Genomic DNA, 27564 nt, shown 5'->3' with positions numbered 1-27564 from the left:
ACGGCAGGCTGTGGACCTCACCCCCAGAACAGAGGGATGTGTGGGTGCAGCTGCAGGCAGGCACATTAGCCCCCAAGCAATGATTTCCTCGCACTGAGAGAGAAGGGGACAAGAAAGAGAGCATGCCAAGCGCTGCAGCCCTCGCCTTGCAGCCAGGGTTCCCGCAGTGTCTGTGTTGAATTGGGGGCAGGCCGGTCAGAATAGGGGTGAGAAAGGCAGGGGACGGGGCCAGGACCCTGTCGGGAGGGACTTGGGCCCACCTCTCTCCACCGCTTAGGACATCGCTTAGGTGTGGGGACCACCCTGCTTTGTCCCCACTGGGGGCTTCTGCTGCTGGATCTGCAGAATCCTCAGTTGCTATGGGAAACGGTGATGTCACTGGCAGTGGGCGGAGCTTCAGCCATCCTTTGAGTTAGGCAGAAGGAAGCACACGGCGGGGGTTGAGGGGGTGAGGACAAAGAATTGGGATCTTGAGGACTGGAAGGACAAGGGGGTCTGTCAAGGGCCAGGATGGGCGCTGGGCGCTGGGCGCGCATTAGGAGAGGGGAGAAGACTGGGAACAGGGCGCGCACAGGGTGCCCGCGTCAGCGAGACCGCCTCACCTCTGGCCCTCCTCCCACCTGCTGGGGACAGGACTCTTTCTGGCGTGGCCTCTCCACAGCTGGCTGGGGTTCAGACCCTCAGACTCTCCTGGAAGATCCAGCTCAACGTGGGCGGTCACTGTCACCCCCTCATTCTTCTCAGCTCTCTGGGAGGGAGCCCGAGTCACATGGCCAGGCAGCAGGGGCCTCGCCCCCTTTTTTGAGCTTTCTGCCTCCCCCAGGGGCGCGGCTCAGGACCTTTCCGCAGGCCTTGCTTTCCAGCCGGCAGAGTCAGGCCCCGAAATACCCCTGACTGTGGGTGAGGACTCGTGCACGCGCGTGCGCGCGCGCACACACACAAACTGGCACGAATACATTCGGTCCTGTTAAAGGACGCAGGCGGCCGCCCGGGGTGACACGAACTCTTCGCACCTCCTCACGCTGACTCCCTACAGGTGCGAGACAGCCCAGGTCTCACAGTCTCAGCGACCCCTCCACACGCGCGCACACACGCGCGCACACACGCGCGCGCGCACAGGCGTCCCCCTCTGGCGCGCGCTCTGAAAAACGCTCGCACGAACGCAGGCGCACAATCTGGCGCGGGAGGCGCCCCCGCTCCGGCACCGCGTTGGGAAGCGGGGGCGGCAGGAGCAGCAGGCGACGCTGGCCCCGCTCGCCGCTCCGCAGTCGCCGCAGTCGCCGCAGCCGCCGCAGCGTTGGAACCGGGACCAGCGAAGCCCCCGGAGGAGCTGCCGCCGCAGTGTCCTCGCGGCGCGGGGCACCCGGAGCGGCAGCGAGAACCGCTTCAGCACCGCGGACAGCGCCCGCCTCCCGGGCCGCGCGCCGGTGACCCACGCGCGCCGGGGGCCGCCCGGCTGGCCGAAGCCTCGCGGCACGCGTCCCTCTGGCGGGTGTCACAGGACTAAGGCTCCCTGGGAAGACGCGGCGCCCTCCGTCCGCGGGATCGGGCGCGCGCAGGACGGCCGGGGCTTCCCGCTGGGGATGCACCGAGGGCCCCGTGTTCGCGCTGCCCAGAGTCAGGGCGCTGCCCGGAGCCCATGAGCACCATGCGCCTGCTGACTCTCGCCCTGCTTTTCTCCTGCTCCTTCGCCCGCGCCGCCTGCGACCCCAAGATCGTCAACATCGGCGCGGTGCTGAGCACGCGGAAGCACGAGCAGATGTTCCGCGAGGCTGTGAATCAGGCCAACAAGCGGCATGGCTCCTGGAAGATCCAGCTCAACGCCACCTCCGTCACCCACAAGCCCAACGCCATCCAGATGGCCCTGTCGGTGTGCGAAGACCTCATCTCCAGCCAGGTGCCCGCGCCCCCCGGGGTCACGCTGTGCCGGCCCCTCCCCCCCACCTCTCCCCATCCTCCCTGCTTCACCCTCCGTCCCTGCCGCTGTCCCTGTTTCATTCCATCCTTCCCTCGCCCTCTTGCTCCCCTTGAGAAAGGACCCCGAAGGCTGGTCTCACCAGCAGCTGAACACCGGGGGGGCGTCAGTTCTGCATCTCAGCCCCAGACCAATCGCCTGCCACCGGGGCTTGTCCTCACCAGGGGTCCAGCTGGTGTGTGCGGACATGTGGCCGTTTGTTTGGCCACTGTGTGTCAGGGTGGTCGCGGGCACCCCGGGCAGCCCGCGAAGTGCCGGCCCAGCCACACGCAGGACGCAGGGCTTTAAACCAGATGGGGCCCGGGGCCGTCTTTATTCCCTCTTGGAGACCTCCATCCCTTCACCCTCCCCTACCCCACCCACAGGGCTGCCTGACAGGGGAAATGGCCCACAGTTTGAAGCAGGGTGCTCTCCAGGGTGGGGATGGGGACGATGTGTGTGGGAGGCATCAGGGCTCAGCGGCTGGCAGCCCGCACTGCGGGGGGGAGGACAAGACTCGGGGATTTTGCCTGCGGAGCTGTCCGCCCCCGGGCTCCGCGCCTGCTGCATCCCAATGAGGCAGCCCGATCACTGCAATGCAGCCCTTTATGTAAGATGCGGACCGACCCTAGTCCAAGCGCTGCTCGCACACTCTCACCTGATAGGCGTGCCACATTCGTGCACACTCATGCTCACATGTGCGCACATATTCCTCCACGTTTGTGCACAGAGATGCGTAGACTGAAACTAGCACTCACTCATGCATGTTGGCATTGCGCAATCCACTGCACACTCATTAACAAAGACACCCACCCCCATGCACCTCCGTGGGCACATGCATTCCTGTGCCACATATGAGAACATGCGCTCACGCACACTGAAGCATGCACACACATGCACATACACAAGTAGACATGCTGGGGCGTACCGTATACACACACATACCCAGCACACACTCGTGAGCACTGGCATGATCACACACATGCACACACATGCTCAGGCAAACACTGACCAGCCACCTCTGGGTGCAGATGGGGGGCAGGGAGGGAGAACGGGTAGGGCCCTTTTTGGGGATCCTCCTCCAACTTACAGTTTTGCTGTCTGTGGGCACCGTTCTCCAGGAATAACCAGTGCCAGCAGTAGCTGTCACTCACTGTCACGCTGTGGGCCAGGCATGGGCATGGCAGCCATCACCCCCACCTCATGGGCCCAGCACACTCCCCACCCATTTGCAGAAGCAGGTGGGCCCTGTGGCTCAGACAGGGGAAGGTACAAAAGGGACAGACAGGGCCTTCTAATCTGAGTGCAGCTCAGAGCTACCAGGCCATCTGCCCCATCTCCTTGCCTCGGGGGCTGAGCCACTGGTCCAGGAGGGAAGTCCAGGCCTCCTTGAGGATGTGCTCGGTGCCCAAGTCAGCACTGCATCTTTCTCAAACCAAGCAGGGCTCAGCCTGCTGCTAGAAGACATCAGCAAGAGGCCTGGGCCTCTGGGTAGCTCCTTGTCCAGCTTCTCCCACTAATTCCTAATTCTCGGTCTGCAATGCTCCATGCAAGCCTTCTGGGGACACCCTCCATCTCTGGAGCATTAGCTTCTGTCCATTTCTGACCCAGGATGGGGGTCAGTGAGGGCTGGGGGTGTGGGTCTCCCCAGCCCACGGTGCGGCGGCATGTACAGCCCCAGACAGGACAAAGACTGGCCTTCCTCCTCCCGTGCAGCTCAGGGCAGCCCCTCAGTGTGAGGGGCAAGAGGGGAGGCCCCGGACAGCAGGAGTGTGGGGAGGGGTCTGTCATCTCCTGTGTGTCTTCTTAGCCCTTGGAGTCTTGTTTTTAAATTATTTTTTGTTTGGCTGTGCTGGGTCTTAGCTGTGACACTTGGAATCTCTAGTTGCAACATGTGGGATCTGGTTTCCTGACCAGGGGTTGAACCCAGGCCCCCTGCGCTGGGAGCATGAAATCCCAGCCACCGCACCGCCAGGGAAGTCCAAGTCCCTGGAGTCTTGCTCTCTCTCGGCCTCATCCAGACAAGGCGCAAGTGCCCCCCAGACACCCCCCTGCCTGCTGTGTTCCGCCTCTGCTGCTGCTGGACGGCCAGCTCTGGGGCAGGGCCTCCCACTGCCCACTCAAGCTGACTGTGTCCCCTGTGCCTACAGGTCTACGCCATCCTAGTTAGCCACCCGCCTACCCCCAACGACCACTTCACACCCACCCCCGTCTCCTACACAGCTGGCTTCTACCGCATCCCCGTCCTGGGGCTGACCACGCGCATGTCCATCTACTCAGACAAGGTAAGCCTGACCGCTGTGCCCCCGTGGGCAGACCCAGGGCCACCAGCAGCTGCCCGGGGAGGAGCTGCGGAGCACAGGCAGAGGGGATCAGACCACAGGCTCTGGGCTCCTGGTGACATATTCAGGCAAACTCACAACTCACACCAGAACGCAGTCTCTCAGAGACACAAACTCACCCACACACATACACACCAGTACACACCCACAGCACTCACACTCACAAACTCACAGATGTGAACATATCTGTACACGCACACCTACACACACACAGTCACAAGGACATTCACATGCTCTTACATACACATACACTGATGTTCACATGTATACTCACAGCATCACCCACTCATTCATGCTTGTGTGCACACTCACATAACACCAATGTGTTCACTCCCCCACACTCATGCCCCATCACACACTGTGCCGGGCCCACACTCACATGCATACTCACAGTGACACATGCCCGCACACACTCAGGCACACAGCCCACTGACAGGTGACAGGTGCCAAAAGCAAGCCTCGGGAAGCGGTAGAGGCCCTCGTGGGTCAGAATAAGGGACAGACAGGGCAGCTTCCCAGACAGCGGAGCAGGGGCCCTTGGAACAAAGGCGGCTCCAGGAGGGGGAGAAGCCTAGAGGGGCCGCGACACCCAGGAGCAGGGAGAGCGTAGTTCCCAGACCCCCCCACTAGAGGGCGCAGCGGGGAGAGGATCGCGCCTGGAACTGGGTGAGCCGGGGAGGCGGCTCGCGGCTGGGGGGCCGCTCTAGGGGGCCGGGCTGGGGGCGCGGTCCTCGGCGCTGCCTCGCGGCCTCGGGCTGGGGGCTGGCTGGGGCCGTCGGATCGTGGAGCAGCAGCGGGGAGGGCCGAGAGGTCCCCGATTCAGGCGGGCAGGAACCTCGCCCCCAGAGCAGTGGGGAACGTGCCCTGGCTCCCACAGCGCTCTCGCAGGGTCTGCCCCGACTCTGGGAGCCCACGCCACCGAGGGCTGGAGGGGGTGGTCGGCCGGCTACGCGTGACCCTCCAGGCCTGGGGCCACCTGCGCGCTCAGTCGCTCAGTCGTGTCCGGCTCTGCAGCCCCATGGACGGCAGCCTGCCTGGCTCCTCTGTCCATGGGGTCCTCCAGGCGAGAACCCTGGAGGGGGCCATCGTGGACTCCGGCTCGGCGTCTGAGACGAGGAGCAGAGGGCTGGGCTCTTGGGGGCCTTCCAGCTCTCCCCATCTTCTCCAGATTCATCCTGTCCGGAGCCCCGAGCTCTAGATAACACCGCCTGAGTCACAGAGGTCATCTCAGCCAGGCCCAGGGTGTCCAGGGAGGTCAGGGACAACGGCAAAGTGAGAGCAGAGTGAAGGAGCCTCCGGGATGACCCCCGCGGGAGGAGGCCAGTGGAGGCCGGGGCAGCCCCTCTTCCTGAGGCTCTGGGAACCCCAGTCACAGCAGAGCCTCCTGAGCTGCGCAGAGGCACTTAACCCTCAGCCGTGAGTGGAGGGCTCCTTCCCGCGCCTTCCAGCCTCTGCCTTCCTCACCTCTCTGGGCACCAGGCCCGAAAAGTGCCTCCAGGGAGGACAGCAGCCAGGAGCACAGAGAGGCTGGGGCGGGCAGCTCTCTCCCGGGCAGGATGCGGGCCATCACGTGCCCCCACCCCAGATCCAGCCTGTGGTCTAGCGCGAGGGCACACCTAGCGGCCCGATCTTAGAGCTCCGCCTTGACCCTACTCCTAGAGCAAACCCCTGACCGTCTGTGCCCAGCAAGCGGACCAGAACAACCGGGGTCAGAGCCAGTCGGACACCCCAGCCACAATGACCTGGCAGCCGTGTCCCCTGCTGGAGGACAGACAGAGGCAAAGGGGCATTCTTGAGCCCGGATTCCAAGGCAGGAAGAGGGAGCAGAGGAACCCCTGGTTCGGGGTGGTTCCCAGGAGCCCTGCTCCCTGGACAGACGCGGAGGCCCCGCGCTGAGGAGGGCGGAGCCTGCTCCAGCCCCTCGCCCACAGGCGGCGCCCTCAGAGAAGCAGGCGGGGCTCGGGTGAGGGTTAGAGCAACAACCCGGCGAGGCCAAGAGACAGGAATGTGGCCCCAAGAGACAGGCTTCCTCAGAAAGACTGGTTATGTAAATTCGAGAAGGACCCGCGCGGGTCTCTGAGATGCTGCACGTCAGCAAGAACTTGCTGAGCCCGAGTGGCTCAGCTGGGGTGTCTGCGGGGAGGTGCGGGAGTCACCCCAGGAAAAATTCCACAGCCCGGCCCCTGTCTCAGTCAGGGAGCTGCTGGGCAAGCCGAGCCTGTTTCTCAGATGAGATGATGTGGGGTGCGGAGAAGTCACAGTGGGAGGGGAGGAGTCGGGGAAGCGGGGGCCCCCGGGTCCGGGGTCTGTACGCCGCGATCGGGAGCAGCGACCTGTCCGCGCGCGCTCTGGTGGGGTCTCCAACGCGCGCGCCCTGGCCGAGGTCTCTGGCCGCATCTCGACCCCTGCGCGCCCTGGCGGGGTCTCCGGCCGCTCCGTCAGCCTTCCTGTGCCCCGCAGAGCATCCACCTGAGCTTCCTGCGCACCGTGCCGCCCTACTCCCACCAGTCCAGCGTCTGGTTCGAGATGATGCGCGTCTACAGCTGGAACCACGTCATCCTCCTGGTCAGCGACGACCACGAGGGCCGGGCGGCGCAGAAGCGCCTGGAGACGCTGCTGGAGGAGCGCGAGTCCAAGGTGAGGGCGGGCCGGGGCGCCGAGCGCAGGAGCAGGAGCCGGCGAGCCGCCGCTGTGTCTGTGGCCCGTGTGCACACCCTTTTCTCTCCATCGTGCATGGTCAGCACCACTCCGTCTGGCGAGCGCCCGCCCCAGCCTGTCCTCGGCTCATTTCACTCGCTTTTGCCATTAGTCGAAATCTCCTTCGTGTCAGTCCCTGCGGGGCGAGGGCAGGACCACCTGGAGCTCCGCAAACACCCCGCCCCGCCCCGACCCCCCGACCCCCGGCCGCGGCGCGCTCCCCTAGCCCGCTCAGGCCCCAGGCTCGGAATCACTCGGGGCGCCGCCTAGCTCCCACGCCGCCCCCCACCAGCAGCTCCACTAGGGCGCCCCCTCAGTACGGTGGCCCCACGCGCCGCGTCCCCTGCCCAGAGGATCCTTCCCCTCTGCTGTAACCCCTCCCGTGTCCTCTTGCCGGTCTCGCCACTGCCCATAAACCTCACAGAAGCCCCATCCAGGGACGTCCGCCAGCCCCATTCCCAGTCTTGGCCCTGCCCCTCTTCGGCCCCTTCTCTCCTCCCCGCCCAGGCTCTGGACCCCTCCTGGGGACCAATTAGGTGCCTGGTTCTAATAGACCATTCTCGCCCAACTGACCCTGTCCTTGGGGCGGTGGCAAGACCAGATTGGTGTTTCTGGGGGTCCAGGTGACCCCCACCCCCTCCTTTTCCACCCCCACTACCAGAGGAGGCCCAGGGTCCCACCTCCACCCAGCCCAGAGCCCCGGGTGCTCTGCACCCGGGCTGTGCCCCTCCCCGGGTTGGGTGGCGGCCAAGCCGGGTAGGGAGGCCCAGGCTGGGGAGGGCCCCAGGAGGCCAGATCCAGAGGTGGCGGGAGCACGCGCTGTGTGCAGAGGCGGAGTTGGCTTCAATAAGCTGAGTGCCAACCCAGGCCCCCCAAGGCGCCATAGGCCCCAAAGGGAAGAGCAGGCACTGGCTGGGGAGAAGCAGAGGGCAGACCCAGAGGGCCCTGGGGGTCCTGTTTAGGGGATGGGCTGAACCTGGGAGGGAGGGCTGGCTCCCAGGACCGCAGGGCCCACTCTTCCTGAGACAGCACTCCAGCACCAGGCAGGTATGTCCCCTCCTGGGGTGGCCGCACGCGTGCCCAGTGCACACTCACACACACACGCCGCACACCCAGCCACACGCTCCCTCTCACAGGCACGGGTGGGTGCTCCCAAGACCATCCACTCACACTCCCTCCATCCCAGACTCAGGCCCCAGGCACCCTCCGCCCTCTGTGGTCCAGCAGGCTCACAGGTGGCACGTGCCCGTGAGCAGGTTCCCCCCGAACTCACACTCAGGTGCCTGCACACACACACGTGCTCAGACGCGCTGGCCCTCATCCCACCCTGCCACATGCTCACGTAAGCTGACAGTCGCACGTGGACGGATGCCCACAGACGCGCCTGTGCTCACGAACTCCCGTCATAACCGCTCAGCGCACACAGGGGTGGCAGGGGCATCCCTCCCACGTGTCAGGGAGGGCAGGACGCTGGACCTCCCAGAGGGGCAGAAGGGGGTGCTGGAGGGGAGGGAGAGGGACAGGGCTGGGGGAGGGGACGCGACCCCATTCAGGACTGACATGGCTGGGGTGGGTGTGGTGGGGACCCCACGGCAGGTGCATGGCAGGGTTGGGGGGTAGGTGGGATCCCCAGGGGATGCATTTCGCTTGGACACAGACAGGGCCTCCCTCTCTCCTGAGCGTGACCGTTTCCACGAGCGCAACTTCACGCAGGCAGGGAGCCTCGGCGGCCCCCGCGCCCGCGCACCCCTGTCCCGTCCCGGCCCTGGCCCCACCCCGGCCTAGGTGTTTGCGAGCTCCAGGTATGTGCCCGTCTGCAGACGTGCCGAGGAGGTGGTGTGATTGCTTTAGCGCCGTCATTTTCAACCGTTTATAATCTTCTTCTGTGTCTGCATATTTTCTCTGTGCACATTATTCATCAGAGTAAAAAAAGGAACTATGAAAACCTCGACCAACTGTCCTATGACCACAAGCGCGGACCCAAGGTATATATGCATGGACGTGCACGCCACCCACGACTAGGGAGCCCCGGCCGGGCGCCTCGGCCACCAGGGCTGCCGTGGGCCCAGCCGCGCCGCGCCGCGGCGGAGCAGAGAGGAAGGAGAGCCAGGTCCAGAGCAGGCAGCCTAGGCAGGAGAGGCCGGTGCCGGCCGCCGGGCCCCCGCCTGCAGGCGGCCCGCAGGAGGAGCGGCTCTCTGGGGAGTGCATGTGAATCTCCGGGCCCCCAGGTTTCCTCGCGGAACCCAGGAGGGAGCCCGCCCGCCCGCCTGCAGTCCAGTCCGGGCCGCTCCCACAGGGCCGGCAGACCAGGCCCCGGAGGACCTCCCAAGGTTGTGGAAAAGGCGGCCCGTCTCCGCCTTTTTGGATTGCATTCCAAAACTCTTTTCCGTTTCCTGTCTGCTGCACGCCTCCTTCTGAGTCTCGGTCCACTCCAACTTGCATGCTCCGTGCAAAAGTGAGGCCAGGAGTGAGAGGAGGAGAGCCTGAGCGCAGAGAGCGAGCAGGAGAGCGAGCAGGAGGAAGCACGCAGGAAGGCCGGCACAGCAGGGCAGGCAGCTGGCAGTGCAGGTGGCAGCGCAGCGCAGGCCGCGGCGGCCCTAGGGCGCGGCCTCGGGGTTCCTAGCGGCTGCAGCTCGACTCTTGCCCCAGAGGCGCTGTGTCCCCTGCCCCGACCTCCGGCTAACCCTCCTGCTCGCACTGCAGGCGGAGAAGGTGCTGCAGTTCGACCCGGGGACCAAGAACGTGACGGCACTGCTGATGGAGGCGCGGGAGCTGGAGGCCCGGGTCATCATCCTCTCCGCCAGGTGAGGCCAGGCTGGGCCCCCCGCCACCTCCGGGCTGGGCCCAGGGTGTGCCCTGCTGATGTTGGGCTTTGCCTCCCAAACGCCCCCCGCCCCCCACGCACAGACACAGGGCCTTGGGGACGGCAGAGGGATAAGCCCCTGCCCTTAAGAAGGCAGACGTGGCCCGGGTGGTAGTGGCTGACAGGAGTTCTGGGATCTGGTCAAGGAGAGGGCCCAGGGAGGGGACGAGGGGCCCGCACAGAAGGCCCACGGCAGGGAGAGGGCCGGGGCCCTGGGGCGGGAGGGCTGGAGCAGCTGGACTGGGCAGCATGAGGGGGGAACCGCTTCGGGACCCACCCACCTGGCTGCTGGCGGAGGGGCCTGGCCCCACCGTGAGCTTGGAGCTGAGCCCCAGTAAAAGCCTCCCTTTGTGCAAATGGCTCTGTCCTCCTGAGAAGGGAAAGGCCAGGCCACCAGAAATAGGAAACGGAAGCGCCCCACGGGACCCGGGGGGGCCTGGGGAGACCCACCCCACTGTCTGCCTGTCCCAGAAGCTTTGCAGGCTCCAGCAAGGGTGAGACCCATGGGCGCCTGGCCTCCCATCTCCCTGGGATAGAGCCTGCTCCTCAGGCTGGAAAGCAGTTAGCAGGCACCAGTCCCCCACACAGGCGCACACAGCACACACATCACATGCAAACACTGAACACACATCATCCACATGCTGTCTACACGTGTACTGTACACACACATGTGCATGCGACCTGCTTCTCCGCCCTCATGTACACACGTATGTGCCATATACACGGGACACACAGGACATTCATGTGCATACACAGGCACACCACCACACACAACACACACACGCACTCACAAACACGTGCTCACCTAGATACACGAGCAGACACACCACACCGGCACACACATGCTCACAAGCATAGACATGTACGCCACATACTACACAGTGCACAGACCCCACACATGTACATACACTGTTCACAAAGGCACAGCATTCATCAACCATACGCCCACCTCTTGAATCCACTCACAGCCTCTGGATTTCAAGTGGGAAGGAACCCCTGCCCTCATACACAGGACCTCGGAGCAGAGAGGCCAGAGTCCCACCGCAGAAGGAGACTGGCCGGCCCAGCACAGTCAGCTCCTGGAGCCCAGGGATGCCAGCAGTCCCCGGGGCAGGGCAGATGCAGCCCTAGGTTCACCCTGTCCCCACCCTGACACCCTCTGGCTCCTCCTCAAGAAGCCTGGTGAGAGCATTTTGCAGAGAGACCTCATTAAGCCAGTCTTAACTTGTGGCCAGTTTCCTATTGAGCGTGTCAGAATTTCTAATTTGTTTCCAAAACTTTTTTTAAAGTAATCCTCCTGAAATTGTCTTTACTGGGATCAGTTATTTCCACAAAACAGTTTGACATCGATCAGGCTTTTGTCTGCAACTGCTTTACGAAGGTATTGATTTACACAGACACAAGCATAGGTGTGTGCTCACCACCAACTCCAACATCACAGACCTGGGTGGTGTCGAGCAGACAGGCCTCTCCACAGGCTTTGAGGGTGCTGCGCCCCGACATGCACGTGCTGGTGCTGCTGGCCATCTTGGCTGGATGCAGCCTAAAGCACCTCTCTTTTGGGTTGCATTCTTGTTTAAAGCAAACACTGAAGGTTTGCATTTTTCCCTGAGAAAATTGGGGGCCGACCCCTTAGGAAACCTAGGGCTGCCTGGGTTTCTCTCATCAGCCGTTGGAAAGATAACCCAGCCCTCGGACCATCTCCCGAACTGCGTTGTCCCTTGCTGCCCATGCATTAGAGAGGCAAAGTGTCTGTCGTGTCCGGGGTCAAGATCCACCCTGCAGGGAAGAGGAGGTGGGAGCACCATCAGGTCCAGGGTGCTTGTCCTGACCAGGGGGAGCCCAGCCCTAGGGGGCGAGGTCCACAGAGGCTCAGCCGTGAGGAAACACCAAGAGCTCAGGACAAAGTGTGCCTGCAAGGTGAGGCCTGTGCTCTGTCCTGCCAGGGGCTCTGCCCTGGGTGGCAGGGAGAGCACCCAGGGCTGGGCACCCAGAGATGCTTGTTCAGACTCCAAAAGGGAGAGCAGGTGCCCTCACCCCCCAGTGGCTTCTGCTGCGAGCCTCAGGACAGAACCCTGGCACTTGGTCCCAGCAACATTCAGAAAGGCCCCAGCCTCTCAGTTCACAAGTTCAAGTGTGGAACCAGAGGGGTGTGGCTTGCCCAGGAAGCTGCAGGAGCATGGACTCAGGGGTGGATTATCAGGCACAGACCCGACCCTCCGCTTCCCACCGTGTGCCCTGGTTCCTCAGTCCCTGTCCTGACCAGGGATCATGTTCTGCCTGCCTCACTGGGAGGCTGTGAGAATTAAATACGAAGGTGCATCGAAAGCTTTCAGAATAGTGTCTGGTACTGGAGAGCAAGTTATCCATCAATAATGATCCATCACCACCCGTGTCACCCTAACCCTATCCACAAGGGCGGGGGTCCAGCAAGAGACCTCTGGCAAGCTCTGGGGGTCTGGGCCCCACCCCACCACTTCGGGGCTGGTCTCCTGGCCCAGGAGCAGTGCAGGCTGGGGGAGGGGCCGGGGTGGGGCCTCCCCCCATCTCTACAGTGCCTCCAGAGCTCCCTGCAGACCAGGGGCGGGGGAAGAGGCAGGGGAAGGCCACGCTGTGGAAAAGGACCTGAGAGTCGAGCCGCCGCCGCCGGCCCCGGGTAGGGAGAGCTGGAGTCCTGGCCGTCACCCTGCTCTGCCCCACAGCGAGGACGACGCTGCCACCGTGTACCGCGCAGCCGCGATGCTGAACATGACGGGCTCGGGGTACGTGTGGCTGGTGGGGGAGCGCGAGATCTCGGGGAACGCCCTGCGCTACGCCCCAGACGGTGAGTGCTGGGCTCCCGGGTCCTGGTGGGCATGGGTCCCCCGCGGGCTCTAAGCCAGCCCTCGCCCCAGGCATCATCGGGCTGCAGCTCATCAACGGCAAGAACGAGTCGGCGCACATCAGCGACGCCGTGGGCGTGGTGGCCCAGGCCGTGCACGAGCTCCTCGAGAAGGAGAACATCACCGACCCGCCGCGGGGCTGCGTGGGCAACACCAACATCTGGAAGACCGGGCCGCTCTTCAAGAGGTGGGCGGGGCCTCCCTCGGGTGGGCGGGGCCACTCTTCCAAGGTGGGCGGGACCGCTCTTCAAGAGGTGGGCGGGGCCACTCTTCCAAGGTGGGCGGGACCGCTCAAGAGGTGGGCGGGGCCACTCTTCCAAGGTGCTCGAGCTGATCTAATGCGGGCAGGGTCTCTCTCTGAAGTGGGTGTGATCGCTCCGTCTGAGGGGGCGGGGCCGCCCTTCCAAGGTGGGCGGGGCCGTTCTTCAAGAGGTGGGCGGGGCCGCCCCTCAGGGTGGGCGGGGCCGTTCTCTGAGTTGGGCGAGACCACTCTTCCAGAGTGGGCGGGGCCGTTCTCTGAAGTGGGCGAGACCACGCTTCAAGAGGTGGGCGGGGCCACTCTTCCAGGGTGGGCGGGGCCGCTCTGAGGTGGGCGTGTCCGCTCCGTCTGAGGGAGTGGGGCCGCCCTAGGGTGGGCGGGCCACCCTTCTGGAACCCTGAAGAGTCGCTCTTCACGCTCTTCCAGCTCAGCGTGCTGCACCTACAGACACAGCCCCCTTCCCCGCTCCTCTCTGTCCCCACCAAGTCTCCATCCTCACCTCCATGCCCACTGTGATAATCATCTGGTCCACTTCCAACGCTGACACCATCGCTTCAAATGTCACAGAAGCATGGCTGCCTCCATTATCCCTGTCCCCACCTTTAAACACTGCAACCCACCCTGAGACCCCACCCCAGTCCCCAGGATGGCTAACAGCCCTGGGGTGGAGGATCCTGGCTCAAGGCGGGCCCTGGGAGCTTCCTCAGGCCCAGGAGGTCAGACAAGGATTTTGGGGATGGCACCCAAATCTGCTTCCCTCGTGGCTCAGGCGATAAAGACTCCACCTGCAATGCAGGAGACCTGGGTTCGATCCCTGGGTTGGGAAGATCCCCTGGAGGAGGGCATGGCAACCTACTCCAGTATTTTTGTCTGGAGAATCCCCATGAACAGAGGAGTCTAGAGGGCTACAGTCCATGGGGTCACAAAGAGTCGGACAGGACTGAGTGACTAAGCACATCCAAGCCTGCCGAGAGCCAGGGTTGGCCAGAGACACGGTGGGTGGCCGCAGCAGGGCAGAAGTTAACACAGAGAACCCTGGACACCAAGCCACTAGTGTGGGGAGGCCCAGTCCATCACCGAGATCCCCCTCAAGTAGCAGGTGTAGAGTCATGGTCCGTGGTACCCACAGCAGGAGCACACACAACTGCAGACACGCAGCATATGTGCGCACAGGCACACGCATCTGTATACAGATTCGGAGAGGCTCATGGAACATCACATCTGTGCCACAAGTACATGCACAGGACTGCACTCCATACAAAGATCTTGTGTGTGCACACATATATGGCCCAGTGGACACACCACACACACACACACACACACACACACACACACGTGTGCACACACAGGAAGATGAGACCTCAACCCAGCCTCCTCCACTCGTTGGTGAATGGGCCACCGTGTCCTCTCTGGGCTTCTGCCTCCTCAACTGTAAAGCTATGACAATCAAACGTCCCAGCCCACAGGGAGCCCTCAAAACAGGGTCTAGAGCCAAGGAGCTGCTTGGCTGACGTGGTGGTGCTGTCCATCTGGTACCAGCAGACAGGTTCACCATCCAGTTGGCTCACAGTGGGAGGGGGGACTGCATCCCTGATCATTCTAACCGCCCTGCCCTCTCCAGGGTGCTGATGTCTTCCAAGTACGCAGATGGGGTGACCGGCCGTGTGGAGTTCAATGAGGACGGGGACCGGAAGTTTGCCAACTACAGCATCATGAACCTGCAGAACCGCAAGCTGGTACAAGTGGGCATCTACAACGGCACTCATGTAGGTGGGGGTCATGAGGGGGTGGGGGCTGGGGCCTTAGGGTCCTGGGGCCGAGACCCCTGCGTGGCCACCTCCATCTCATACTCCCACCCCCAGGTCATTCCCAACGACAGGAAGATCATCTGGCCGGGCGGAGAGACCGAGAAACCGCGCGGCTATCAGATGTCCACCAGGTTGAAGGTGGGGGCCCCGCCTCCCTGCCCCAGTCTCCATACGCTGTAGCCTCCATTCTGTGCCGCGGGTGCAGAGGGGACAGTGAAGGCCCTGAAAGTGACTAAAGGTCCTGGGACCAGCCCAGCACCCACGACCACTGCACACACCTGGCACAGCGGAGGGGCAGGGAGAGGGAGTTGGGACAGGAGAGGAAGCCCAGCTCTCCAGCCCCTCCTGACCCCATCCCGCTTAAGTCTGGGACAGCCTTGTGGACCCGGGCTCCCCTGGGGATGAGGGACAGACGAGTGGTCTTTCTGTGGACTTCAGTACTCTGAGTCCTGAGCCCCGGTCCTGGAGATGATGCCCCCGCACTCTTCGGCACTCCTCCAGGTGGTCCCAGCCCACCGCCCTCCCATGGCCTTCCTGGCCTCCTGCTGGAACTGGCTCAGACTGTCCTTCTGAGCCTGGTCTCCCTGCGCTGGCCATTGCCTCTGTGACTCACTGGGCCTCTGGGAGCTCCTCCCCCGGGACCTCATCTCGCACAGCTTCTTCCTCCTCCTGACTCTGCTGTGCTCCTTTGGGCTCATCCCAGGGTGCCCTCCCAAGAATCCCTCCCACACTGACCCACACCAGCTTCAGGCTGGCACCTGAGCTCACCAAAGGCAAGGACCCTCACACCGTGCTTCTTGTGGTGTCCCCAGGTCCTCAAGTGTCTCTCAACCTCCTCTGCTTTTTGAACTACCCCATCCTCATGGCCTCTCACCTGGACTTCTTTGTCTGCACCTGCCCACAGGCCACCAACCCTCTCTATGGGCAGAAGGGAGTTTCCCCGAGCCAACGCTCAGGAAAGACACCTTGTGTTGAAAAATCTGAGTGTTTAAACAGGCAAAACAAATGGCCAAGATGGTCCCCTATAGGCGTTGAGAGCCAGAAGGCCTTTTAGAACTTTTGTGTGTTGCTTATTTTGTTGACACTACATTGTTTATTTTCAAATTAATTTTCATTGAGGAGAGTTTGTTTGCAACGTGTTTGTTTCTTCTGCACAGCAAAGTGACTCAGTCACATGCGCACATCTCTGCTCTTTTTAGCTTCTATCCCCACGTGGGTCACTGAGTACAGTCCCCCGTGCTTCGCAGTAGATCTTCTTAGTTCTCTGTTTTACGCACAGTAGTGTATGTAGATGTCAATTCCAGTCTCCCGGTTTATCCCTCCCCTGTCCCACTGATTTTTTTAAAAGTACGAGCATATTACTTGTATAATAGAAAACTGTGATGAAAGTTTTAAAGGCAAATAAGCCCCTTCAAGGGCTCCCAATCCCCTGCCCTTGGGGAGACTGGTCACTCTGCAGGAGAAGGGGCCTCTCTCGCCAACTCCATTCTCCTCATAGGCTCAACCCCAGCACCACATCCCCTGGGACCCTTCATCCCGTGCAGTGCTCGATTCAGCTCCTCTGCCCGTGTCTATGCTGCCTACACCCAGCCTTCAGGGCTCCGAAGGACAGAGAGGAGAGAGTGCCCAGCCTGAGCCCCAAGGAGCCCCTGGATTGAAGAGGCCACGGCAGAGAGGGCAGCCTCATCGAGGGGAGAGGCAGGGAGGGAGGATAGATGATCAGACAAGGACCCCCTGAGGGTGGAGGCTGAGGCCAGGAGAAGCTGGAAGAGCTGACAAGGGCAATCCCTGCTTGTCCCTAGTCCTGGGCAGGCTCTGAGTGGACATACCCCTGGCCTCTTGGCAGGGCTGGGGGCAGGGGGTAGGCTCTGGGCTGGGACAGGGAGGTCCTCAGCCTTGAGAAGTCAGAGAAAGGGCTCAGGGCAGACTGGACGTTCTGGCAAGCTCCACTGACCGAGGGACTGTTCCGTAGGCCAGGACCTGAAGGAAAAGTGGCCGAGAGAAGGCACGGTGGTCCAGGAGGCCAGGTGCCCTCTGCGCACTGGGCGAAGCCTCAGGGTCTGGTGCCCCTCCTGGGGGCAGCAGGCTGAACGCTGCCTGAAGCAGGCTGATTGCTGCCAGAGGGGGTCATGGGGGGGAATGGTGCGGGAAATGTCAGGGATCTGGGGAGGGGGGCTCCAGGGGAGTCTGGGCGCTGAGAAGAGGGCAGTGCCCAGGACAGTCCGGGGCTGGTGGTCCAGGCTGTGCGTCTCCTCGTCCCCAGATCGTGACGATTCACCAGGAGCCCTTCGTGTACGTCAAGCCCACGCTGAGCGACGGCACGTGCAAAGAGGAGTTCACCGTCAACGGGGACCCGGTCAAGAAGGTGATCTGCACCGGGCCCAACGACACGTCGCCAGGCAGCCGTGAGTGCCAGGCGGAGGCGTGGGGCACGGGCTTCGGGTGGGCAGGGACCCGGCGCCTGCGAGCCCCTCGCTTACCGCCGGTCCCCACTCGCCCAGCGCGCCACACTGTGCCTCAGTGCTGCTACGGCTTCTGCATTGACCTGCTCATCAAGCTGGCGCGGACCATGAACTTCACTTACGAGGTTCACCTGGTGGCCGACGGCAAGTTCGGCACGCAGGAGCGGGTAGGAGCGGTCCCTAGGAGCCGGCACAGGACCGGGTCCTGCTCCCGGGAGGGTCTTCGGTGGGCGGAGCCTGAGCCTGGGAGGAGTCTGGAATGGGTGACCCCTGCGATGGGTCAGGGCGGGAGCCTGTCTGGGGAGTGGGGTCCGCGGTGTCCGCGTACCCACCGGCGGGGTCGCCCCACAGGTGAACAACAGCAATAAGAAGGAGTGGAACGGGATGATGGGCGAGCTGCTCAGCGGGCAGGCGGACATGATCGTGGCCCCGCTGACCATCAACAACGAGCGCGCGCAGTACATTGAGTTCTCGAAGCCCTTCAAGTACCAGGGCCTGACCATTCTGGTTAAGAAGGTGCGCAGAGGCCCGGCGGGGCGGAGCGGCGTTCCGGGAGGGCCGGGGCGGCGCTGACGGCCTGTGGCCCCGCAGGAGATCCCTCGGAGCACGCTGGACTCCTTCATGCAGCCCTTCCAGAGCACGCTGTGGCTGCTGGTGGGGCTGTCGGTGCACGTGGTGGCCGTGATGCTATACCTGCTGGATCGCTTCAGGTGAGTGCGGCCCGGGGACCGGACTCCTCCACCCGCGGGCGGGCGGAGCGGGCGAGGGCCGGCGGAGCTGGCGAGGGCCGGGGCAGGATGCCCCTCCCGCCCTCTCCCGCCCGCCCTTTGCGCCCCCGCAGCCCCTTCGGCCGGTTCAAAGTGAACAGCGAGGAGGAGGAGGAGGACGCGCTGACCCTGTCTTCGGCTATGTGGTTCTCCTGGGGCGTCCTGCTCAACTCAGGCATCGGGGAAGGTGAGGCGACGCCCGGCTGGACCCTGTCCCGCTCCGCCGCCCGCCCCGAGCTGACGGCCCTCTGCCCGCAGGCGCCCCCAGAAGCTTCTCGGCTCGCATCCTGGGCATGGTGTGGGCGGGGTTCGCCATGATCATTGTGGCCTCCTACACTGCCAACCTGGCGGCCTTCCTGGTGCTGGACCGGCCCGAAGAGCGCATCACCGGCATCAACGACCCGCGAGTGAGGCCGGGCCCGGCTGGGGGGCTGGGGAGGGAGGCGCGCAGGCCCTCGGCCGCTTGGTGTGGGGTGGGTCTGGGGAGTAGCCACGAGCCTGGCCCTCTGACCGCGCAGCTGAGGAATCCCTCGGACAAGTTCATCTACGCGACGGTGAAGCAGAGCTCGGTGGACATCTACTTCCGGCGGCAGGTGGAGCTGAGCACCATGTACCGACATATGGAGAAGCACAACTACGAGAGCGCGGCGGAGGCCATCCAGGCCGTGCGCGACAAGTGAGGGGCGGGGCGGGGCCAGTGAGGAGGCGGGGCCAGTGAGGGTGGGGCGGGGCCACCCAGGCCGTGCGCGACAAGTGAGGGGCGGGGCGGGGCCAGTGAGGGGCCGGGGCGGGGCCATCCAGGCCTTGCGCGACGACTGAGGGCGGGGCGGACCGGGCGCGAGTGAAGGGCGGGCTGGACGAGCTGGGGGCGTCCACATCCAGAGTCAGTGTCCCGGCCGTGTGGGAGCCACGGGGAGGGGACAGACGGCGGGTCCCCAGCTGGCAGGAGGAAGGCTCGCGGGGAGCCAGGGCCACCTGGAAGCGTGGCCCCCATGACCCCGCCCCTGCCCGCAGCAAGCTGCACGCCTTCATCTGGGACTCAGCGGTGCTGGAGTTCGAGGCCTCGCAGAAGTGCGACCTGGTGACCACGGGCGAGCTCTTCTTCCGCTCGGGCTTTGGCATCGGCATGCGCAAGGACAGCCCCTGGAAGCAGAACGTTTCCCTGTCCATCCTCAAGTGAGCTGGCCTCACCCGCCCCCTCTCCGCCCCGCCCCACCCCGCGAGCCCCGCCCGAGGCACACCCCGCCCCGCCCCGCCGGGGCTCACACGCCCCGCCCACTCAGGTCCCACGAGAACGGCTTCATGGAAGACCTGGACAAGACGTGGGTTCGGTACCAGGAGTGCGATTCGCGCAGCAACGCCCCTGCTACCCTCACCTTCGAGAATATGGCAGGTGGGCCCCCTCCCCCATCAAGGTCCCTGCTGACCCTAGGTGGGCGCCCCAGGGGGCCGCAGCCGGAGCAGCCACAGCTGAGGCACTGAGTGTCGCCCCCAGGGGTCTTCATGCTGGTGGCTGGGGGCATCGTGGCCGGGATCTTCCTGATCTTCATTGAGATCGCCTACAAACGGCACAAGGACGCCCGGCGGAAGCAGATGCAGCTGGCATTCGCGGCGGTGAACGTGTGGAGGAAGAACCTGCAGGTAGGGCAGGCCGCCCTCCGAGGCCTGGTGCCCACGGCCCGGCCCGGCCCAGCCCGGCCCTCCTCCACCCCCGCAGGCGGAAGCGCTGGCTCTGCCTCCCAGGAGCCCAAGTGGCGAGGACTGGAGCTGGGAGCCACAGCCAAGGCCGCAGTGCTGGGGGCCGCCTGTGGGTGGCCGCCTCTGTGAAGCCAGGCTCCAAGCGTCCACCTGGCCCCTCTGTCTCCAGAGTCGCCCACCGAGGCTCATTCCGTAGGAAGGCAGACTGAGGCAGGGTAAGACAGGGACCCAGCTGGGTGTAGCATGTGAGTCCAAGGCGCAGCCCACCCTCCCTCGCCGCCTCAGGCCCCCGAGGACCCGGTTCTCTGCCACCCTGGTGCATCCCGTGCTCCATGTGAGTGCAGTCTGAGCTGGTCAGCTGGTCCCGCCGGGCACCCCAGGCTGCGCCCGTGGGACTTGGCCGGCAACGGGGGACGGGCTGCCCATGGGTGCCCACAGCCCACCTGGGACGGGCTTGTGCCCCATGGTTCAGCCCCAGGCTGCCCCATTTCTTCTCTTTCTCTGGGTGCCTCCCCAGAGCCTGTGTGCAGAGGGAGGGCCGGGGCAATGGGGCCGCCAGTGTCCCGCACACCTCTCATCTGCCCACTCTTGCTCTTGGGACCTGGCCGCTGCTCCCCCTGGCGGGCGCAGGGTCCACCCTGGCCGTCAGACCCGAGGCCAGGGTCCCAGGAGCTGCCTCTGTCTTTCTATCACTCCAGTGCATCTCGCCACCTGCCTTTGGTCCCCTCAGCCCCTCCCTAAATCTCGGTGCGCTTCCTCTGGGGTTAGAGTGGCCGGTGGGGCCTGTGGGGGCGACTCACCCAGTGCTCAGGGGGCTCCTCCTCCTTGGGGCGCCCATACACCAGGGGCACCTTGGAGCCAGGGAACCAGGCGGACCTTCCTGGAAAAGAGCCAGCTGAGGACCCCACCCCGCCTCCCCAAACCCAGTCCCAGCACAAGGAAGATCAGGCCGGAGACCCCGGCAGCACCAGAGGCCTCCTGCGAGTGTGGGGCCGGCGGCTGGCCCGTCCAGCACAGGGAGGCAGGCAGGCGCGAGGGCCCGAGTGGCCAGCCCGGCTGGGCAGCAGCCCCCAGGAGCAGGCGAGGGCAGGAGTGCCGCCCCCTCAGCCGTCTACTCACTTATACATGTTCATTTTAGGATAGAAAGAGTGGTAGAGCAGAGCCCGACCCTAAAAAGAAAGCCACATTTAGGGCTATCACCTCCACCCTGGCCTCCAGCTTCAAGAGACGTAGGTCCTCCAAAGACACGGTAAGGGGAAGAGCGCCCAGTCCCACGTCTCCGACTCTCTCCTCGCCCCCGTGTCTGTGTCCCGTGCATCAGGCCCGCCCTTGCCCTGTCCTCACCATCCCACCACCCACCTCCGCCCGCCGTGGCCCTTCTGCCCACACTGCTGCTCAGCCAGCACCCTAGGGCCTCTCTCTCTGACTCTGGACCTCTGTCTCTCGGTCCTCTCTCCCGCGGGCCCGCGCCGGGTCCTCTTCCCCGTGTGTCTCTGCGTCAGTCTGCCCCCCATGCCATGACGCCATGCGCCATCTTGAAGCCGTGTCATGTCGTTGGTCAGCCGGTCAGCCTCCCCACTCAGGGCTCTGCCCGCTGCCCCGGGCACCGTCCCGGGATCCTCAGCCGTCAGGAGGCCGCACTGCCTCTCTGTCACGGCCGTTCCTCCAGCCTCTCCCAGGGAGAGGCCCACTGCCCTCGCTACCCCCCTGCGACGTCCGTGGAGGGGTGCCTGTGATGTCCCATCCGTCCATCTGTCTGGCTGCCAGCCCTGCCACCCAGACACCTGTCTCACGTGTCTCACCAGAGCCATGCCTGTTGCATCCCCTCCGTGTGGTCTCTGTGTGGGCCGGGGCTGGGGGGCCGGGCCCGGCTCCATCTGGGTGGACGGCTGGGGCCCGGAGTTGGCACAGGCCCCTGGCCACAGGGGACGTCAGATGGGAAATGGGTGGGACCAGAGGCGGCGGCTTCCGCCCCAGGCCGAGCAGGGGCCCTGCAGGAGGCGTGCTGGCAGCACCCGGGGGTCTGAGAACGGGGGAGGGTGGCTCCGAAAGCTGTGGCTGGCAAACCTTGGGTACCGAGGCTCAGGGAGGGGAGGCCCCCACGGAGGGAGCGGTGCTTCAGTGCCTGACCCCCAGCCCCTTCAAGAGCCTGAGCCAAGGATTCCCTGTCCTCCTGCCTCGGCAGCCTGTCACTGCCCCGGGTGTGTGCGCTTGAACCCCAGGCCCCCAAGACTGGCCTAGCCCTCCTGGGAGCGTCCCCAGGTGCAGAGGGACCGCCCAGGGCCAGCACAGCCCTCAGCCCAGCAACCTCCCCGCTGTTCAGGAGTGGTTTGTCTTCCCGTCCACAAGGAGCCCCCAGTTCACAGGCGGCATCACCCCACAGTCTTACGCTCCAAGTGGAAGCAGGATTTGCAGCCCCCGCCCACAGCGCAAGGGCAGAGGGGCAGACCCAGGACAGACAGGGCGCGGCACGGAGCCGTAGGAGGCCGGGCCCGTGAGGCCTGGCTACTTCACTCCCAGGGCTCAGCACAGGCAGAGCGGCTGCACAGGGGCGGCCCGAGGGGCTGAGAGCACAGGGCTGGAGCCGTGCACGCAGGGAACTGGGTGGGGCCTGAGTCAGGGGCCGCACCGGGGACTGGAAGGAGCAGCGGTGGGGCCGCCGGGGAGGAGGCGCCCGGCAGACAGAGCTCTGGGGACAGGCAGCTGAAAGGAGGGTCAGGAGAGTCACACAGGCAGTGGGCCACTTTCCGAGGGCAGCAGCACCCCCCCCCCGTCCCGGCCCAGAGCCCACTCACCTGCCTCTTAGCTGGCCTGGGGGCAGCTCAGAGACCCTCGTGGTGCCTTTCCCGGGACATGCTCCCAGCAGACTCCTTGCCCGAGCCTCCCCGGGGACCACCCTCCAGGCCAGCTCTGGTGCCACGTGGCATCTGGGGCTGGCCAGCCCTGCAGGGGTGACTGGGGACACTGCCAGCTGGGGGCTGGGCGGGGGAGGGCAGCCCAGCCCCCACCGTTTCAGGCTGGGCACCTGCTCGGAGGGAGGCCTGGGTGGGGGGCTCTGTTGGGAGGGGTGGGGTCAGTCCGGCTGCTGAGATGCGCTGCCCCTGTCCTGTGGCTGGTCTGGGCCAGGGCGGCACTGGGCGCTCAGGGCTGGGGTCCCTGGCGGCCGGCGGGGCCAGCGGGTATTGATTGTTGGTTCTTATTTATAGAGCACCGGGGGTGGACGCGGCGCTTTGCAAAACCAAAAAGACACAGTGCTGCCGCGACGCGCTATTGAGAGGGAGGAGGGCCAGCTGCAGATGTGTGCCCGTCATAGGGAGAGCTGAGACGCCCTGCCCGCCCTCCTCTGCCCCCCTCCCCCGCAGACAGACAGACAGACGGACGGGACAGCGGCCCGGCCCACGCAGAGTCCCGGAGCACGACGGGGTCAGGGGGAGGAGCGCCCCCCAGCCTCCCCCAGGCCGCGCCCGCCTGCCCGCCGGTTGGCCGGCTGGCCGGTCCACCCGTCCCGGCCCTGCGCGTGCCCCTGGCGGCCGGGCTGATGGGCGCCTTGTCTGTATTTCTATTTTGCAGCAGTACCATCCCACTGATATCACGGGCCCGCTCAACCTCTCAGATCCCTCGGTCAGCACCGTGGTGTGAGGCCCCCGGAGGCGCCCACCTGCCCAGTTAGCCTGGCCAAGGACACTGAGGGGTCCTGCTGCTCGGGAAGGCCGGAGGGAAGCCCACCTGCCAGAGACTGCCCACCCTGGGCCTCCCGTCCGTCTGTCCGCCCTGCTGCCAGGCGGGCAGCCCCTGCTGGACTGAGGCTCGGACGAGAGCCGCTGAGGACGGGCCAGAGCTGAGCTGGCTGGGCAGGGCCGCAGGGCGCCCCGGCAGAGGCAGGGCCCTGAGGTCTCTGGGCGGCGGGGGTAGGGGCTGACTCGGCCCGGGCAGAGGGGCTTGGTGCAGAGACTGGAGCCCCATCCTTCCCGGCCACTCCCAGAGCCACGCTGGGCCTTGGCCCCGGCTGGCTGGGCCACCCCTCCCACGGCCCCCGCACCGCCGCACAGCCTCCGCCCCACCTCCCCCTTCCTGCCTGTACCTCTTCTCCGCTTCACCCCATCCTCTGAGCTGGCCCTGCCCTTCCTGGACTGCAGACCCTGAACCCCACCCGCTGGCAGCGCCTCCCTGGGGCACACTCGGGCTCCCCACTGCCTCCCACCTTCTCCAGACCCTGCAAGGGCTGAGCCTTCTCTTTGCCTCCTCCGGCCCGCAGCCCAGGGTGAGCTTCGCAGACGCTGGCTCGGGACTATCCTCAGCCCCGCCCGGTGCAGGCCCGGCCTTTCCGCGTCCGGGCGCGCCTCCCCCGTGCAGCCCGTGCCCTCCACCCCAGGGGCCCGGCGCGCGCCGACCCCCGCCCCACCCGGTGTGCAGTGGTGATGCCAAAAGGAATGCCACGAAAATTTCGAGCTGTGTCTCTTGTTGACGCCTGTCAGGGGTGCGGAGGGGGCAAGCAGGTGAGGGGGAGGTTCGAGGGCGGCCGGACCCCTCAAGCTTGGGCGGCGGCGGCCGCAGGCGAGGCCGTGCCGGGGCCAGGATCCGGCTGCCTTCTCTGCTGGCGGCTGGCGGCGGCGCGGCGGCGGCGGCGGCGGTGGCGAGCGCCGCAGGCTGTGAACGCGGAGCCCAGGGCCAGACAGGCGGCCAGGCTAGCGAGAAAGGAGACGGGCCCGAGCGCATAGACCACGGCCAGATCCCGGACGGCAAGGGGCCGCGCGCAGTGGCTGAAGGCGGCGTCTGGGAAGGCGGTCAAGGGGCTGAGTGTCAGGCGCCCCGGCGACACGCAGAGCAGCGTCTCGGCCTCTGTGGGACACGGGCGCGGCGTCAGACGGTCGCGAGGTGGCGGCCCGCCCGGCCCGCCCGGCCCGCCCGCGCCCCTGAGGGCTCACCTGGCGCGCGCCGCGGGTGCCCGCGAAGCCAGGCGCAGAGCGGGCGCAGCGCGCAGCCACAGGTCCAGGGGTTGCCGCGCAAGCGCAGCGTGTTGAGAGCCGGCAGGCCGGCCAGGAGCCCGGACGCGAGCGCAGGCAGGTCGTTGTCCTGCAGGCTGAGCGCGCGCAGCAGCGGGAGCGCGCCCAGCGCCGCGGGCTCTAGGCGCGCCAGCCGGTTCTCAGCCAGCGAGAGGGCGCGCAGCGCGCGCAGTGGCGCGAAGGTGCCGGGCAGCAGTGCCTCTAGCTGGTTGGCGCTGAGGTCGAGCTGCTCCAGCGCGCCCAGGCCCCAGAAGGCCCGCGCGTGCACCCAGCGCAGTCCGTTCTCGTGCAGGTCCAGGCGGAGCAGCGCGCCGGCGTCCACGAAGGCGCCGGGAGGCAGCGCGTGCACGCGGTTGTGGTTCAGCAGCAGCACGCGGACGCGCCGGCTCAAGCCCCCTGGCACAGCGGGCAGCGCGCGCCCCGAGCAGTTGGCCTGGCCGCCCGGCGCGCACACGCACGCCTCGGGGCAGTCTAGGGCACCCGGGGTTCCCCAGGAGGCGGCTGCAGTGGGCGCCTGGGTCCAGACTGGCCACGGCAACAGCAGCAGTAGCAGCCGCAGCGGCGGCCCCCACGAGGGAAAGGAGGGACTCCGCATGGGGACAATCGTGGAGGGCTGCTGTCCGCGTGTTACCAGAGCCGGTCCGTCCCTGCGGCGCCCGCACAAATATTAACACTCCGGCCTGAGCACAGGCAGTTCCTGTCCCAGGGCTGGTCCTGCGCCTAGGGCGGAGGCTGGGCAGACAGCCAAAGGCCCTGCACTGCCAGCCACCTGTCCCGAAGCTCTGAGCTCCACTTGGCTCCGGGCCAGCAGGGCTGTAAAGACCGCGCCCCCTCCTCACCTGTGTGGTGCGCCATCCCCCTACCCCACGAGGCCTGAGCAACTGGACCATGCCATCCCCCACAACCTCTCCCCCGCTGAACTCACGGCAGCAGAGCGCCCTGCCGCTCACCCCCTTCTGCCTGTCTCCACTCAGCAAGTGATCCCAGGGCACACACAACTGTCCCCACCTAGCACGCCCCCATCCCCACAGTGGATGGTTGAGGGGCCCCTGAGCCCGGGGTCCAGGCGCTGTGATGGGGGCAGGGGGAGGGCTGCACCCCTGAGGAAGGGGAGGCAGTCACCTGCCCCCCCGCCCCCCAAGGACTCTCCCAGAACCTCAAGGAGACGTGGGTGGGGCAGGGGCACCGGTCCAAGTCCTCCGGTCACATGCTGCTTCCTCTGGACTCGGCCGAGTCACAGGTCCTGTCCTGGCGTTTTCCAGGAGTGGGGCGGGGGTGGGGGCCCACGGGGGCCTGCGGGCTTCACGGGAGGAAGCAGCAGGGAGAGGCAGGGAGGAGCCGGGCTGAGTTGTGCAGGGAGCGCAGACACCCAGAGGTGTAGACCTCTGCCCAGAGGGCGGACAGCGTGAGCCTAGAACAGGCACCCCGCTGAAGAGAAAGGGGGCGACCAGGTGCGTGCGGGCCCCCCCACCGCAGACACACCCCCAGTGGGGCCCGAGGGGGGACAGCGCAGAGTAACTAAATACTGTTTAATTCCTCTCCCCCCAGCGTCCGAAGCCCTACTCAGGTTGGGGGGGCGGCTCCTCCAGGGTCGAGTCCATGGCGATGGTCATGAGGCCATGCTCTTCCAGGGGCCGCATCACGGGGACCTCCATGTCGGGGTCCATGAGGTGGGACTCCACGTGCACCGTGCACAGGTCCATGTGGTCTTCCTGCGCCCGGAAGTGCCCCTCTTCCTGCGCCCGGAAGTGCCCCACCGTCCTGCACAGCAGTGCCCGGTCAGGCCAGCTGCAGGCGGCCCCGACCAGCCCGGCCTCCACCTACCAGGCGGCCCCGACCAGCCCAGCCTCCACCTCCCAGGCGGCCTCACCTCCCAGGCGGCCCCGACCAGCCAGGCCTCCACCTGCCAGGCGGCCTCCACCTCCTAGGCGGCCCCGACCAGCCAGGCCTCCACCTGCCAGGCGGCCTCCACCTGCCAGGGGCACAGCTCCCCCTCGGCACCCCACCCCCCAGGGTCACTCACCTGCTGTCCATGTGTGCAGGGCACGTTTCACTGCGGTGGGGGGGACAAAGGTCAGGCGTGAGTCTGTGAACAATGCGGCTGGCCTCCAGGCGCCCAGAGGTGCCCCCACACACCTCTCCCCAACCCAGTCTGGCAGACGTCCTTCCTAAGCCCCTGCTGACCTCTCCCAGTGAGATCGGGAGCCTGGGGGGACGGCCTGCCCCACAGCGACCCCTGGCCAGTCAGCCCTGGGACTCACGCACCCCTTGGCTCGAATGACACCAATGGCCACGATGACGAGGGCGCAGAAGCAGCTGGCGCTGATGCCCGCCAGCACCACCAGCAGGGCGATGAGGGCCTCGCGGCTGAGGCCGAGGCTGCACTCGCAGGACGTTCCAGCTGCAGAGACACGGCCCATGTGGCCGAGGGGCCCTCGTCACCTGCCAGCGGGTGACCCCTGCACCCCGCCCCCAGGGCCGAGGGCCTGGCTGGGCACAGGCGGGGCTGGGCGAGGCCACACCTGCAGCAGGGATGAGCAAAAGGGACAGACAGACGAGGCCGAGGGGGCCGCCGAGCAGGCAGGAGTGGGGCTGGGGACAGGCGGCCATGTCCAGCCCCCGGCCCGCCGCACGCCTCTGGGCAGAGTTCGGCGGAAGGCGCTGACCTCACAATGGAGCTGTGAGGCAAGGAGGGCGGGGGCAGGGCCTCGCCTGGAGCTTCGCTGCCCTGGGCCCTCCAGGCGGGCGGCCCCAGGATGGACAGGGCCGGTAGGGCGGCCTACCTAGAGTGCCCCGGCCAGGTCTGAGGCGGGGCAGCGGGGGGCTGCC

At 65.7% G+C, this 27564-nt stretch overlaps 3 protein-coding genes across 8 annotated transcripts; 1 reads left to right on the top strand and 2 right to left on the bottom strand.

Annotated features, from left to right (window-relative positions):
• The first annotated feature begins 379 nt into the window (after window positions 1-379).
• Window positions 380-24176, top strand: GRIN1 (glutamate ionotropic receptor NMDA type subunit 1). Of its 6 annotated transcripts, XM_081593384.1 has the most exons (21): window positions 415-1897; window positions 4105-4239; window positions 6757-6933; window positions 8916-8978; window positions 9697-9797; window positions 12559-12680; window positions 12751-12925; window positions 14619-14763; window positions 14860-14943; window positions 17069-17210; window positions 17307-17434; window positions 17619-17783; window positions 17859-17977; window positions 18109-18221; window positions 18293-18441; window positions 18553-18710; window positions 19049-19210; window positions 19318-19427; window positions 19530-19675; window positions 20871-20981; window positions 23303-24176. In XM_081593384.1, exons 1-21 carry the CDS (start codon window positions 1640-1642, stop codon window positions 23369-23371), a joined length of 2832 nt encoding a protein of 943 aa, XP_081449510.1. In that variant the 5' UTR covers window positions 415-1639; the 3' UTR covers window positions 23372-24176. The 6 variants fall into 6 exon arrangements, with proteins under 6 accessions (XP_081449511.1, XP_081449516.1, XP_081449510.1 ...); XM_081593385.1 differs by lacking the exon at window positions 8916-8978 and having other exon boundaries at window positions 380-1897; XM_081593389.1 differs by lacking the exon at window positions 20871-20981.
• Window positions 24175-26251, bottom strand: LRRC26 (leucine rich repeat containing 26). The gene is made up of 2 exons (XM_081593394.1): window positions 24658-26251; window positions 24175-24571 (listed from the first exon to the last, which is right to left on the bottom strand). Exons 1-2 carry the CDS (start codon window positions 25328-25330, stop codon window positions 24261-24263), a joined length of 984 nt encoding a protein of 327 aa, XP_081449520.1. The 5' UTR covers window positions 25331-26251; the 3' UTR covers window positions 24175-24260.
• TMEM210 (transmembrane protein 210) lies at window positions 26250-27374 on the bottom strand. The gene is made up of 4 exons (XM_081593397.1): window positions 27258-27374; window positions 27001-27136; window positions 26759-26788; window positions 26250-26496 (listed from the first exon to the last, which is right to left on the bottom strand). The coding sequence occupies exons 1-4, from the start codon at window positions 27343-27345 to the stop codon at window positions 26295-26297; spliced, it is 456 nt and encodes a 151-aa protein (XP_081449523.1). The 5' UTR covers window positions 27346-27374; the 3' UTR covers window positions 26250-26294.
• Between the last annotated feature and the right edge of the window lie 190 nt (window positions 27375-27564).

This window comes from Giraffa tippelskirchi, chromosome 4 (assembly GCF_054371585.1).
Source record: "Giraffa tippelskirchi isolate mGirTip1 chromosome 4, T2T-mGirTip1v1.2.pri, whole genome shotgun sequence".
Taxonomy (NCBI): Eukaryota; Metazoa; Chordata; class Mammalia; order Artiodactyla; family Giraffidae; genus Giraffa; species Giraffa tippelskirchi.
This window is presented reverse-complemented; position numbering and strand designations above follow the sequence as displayed.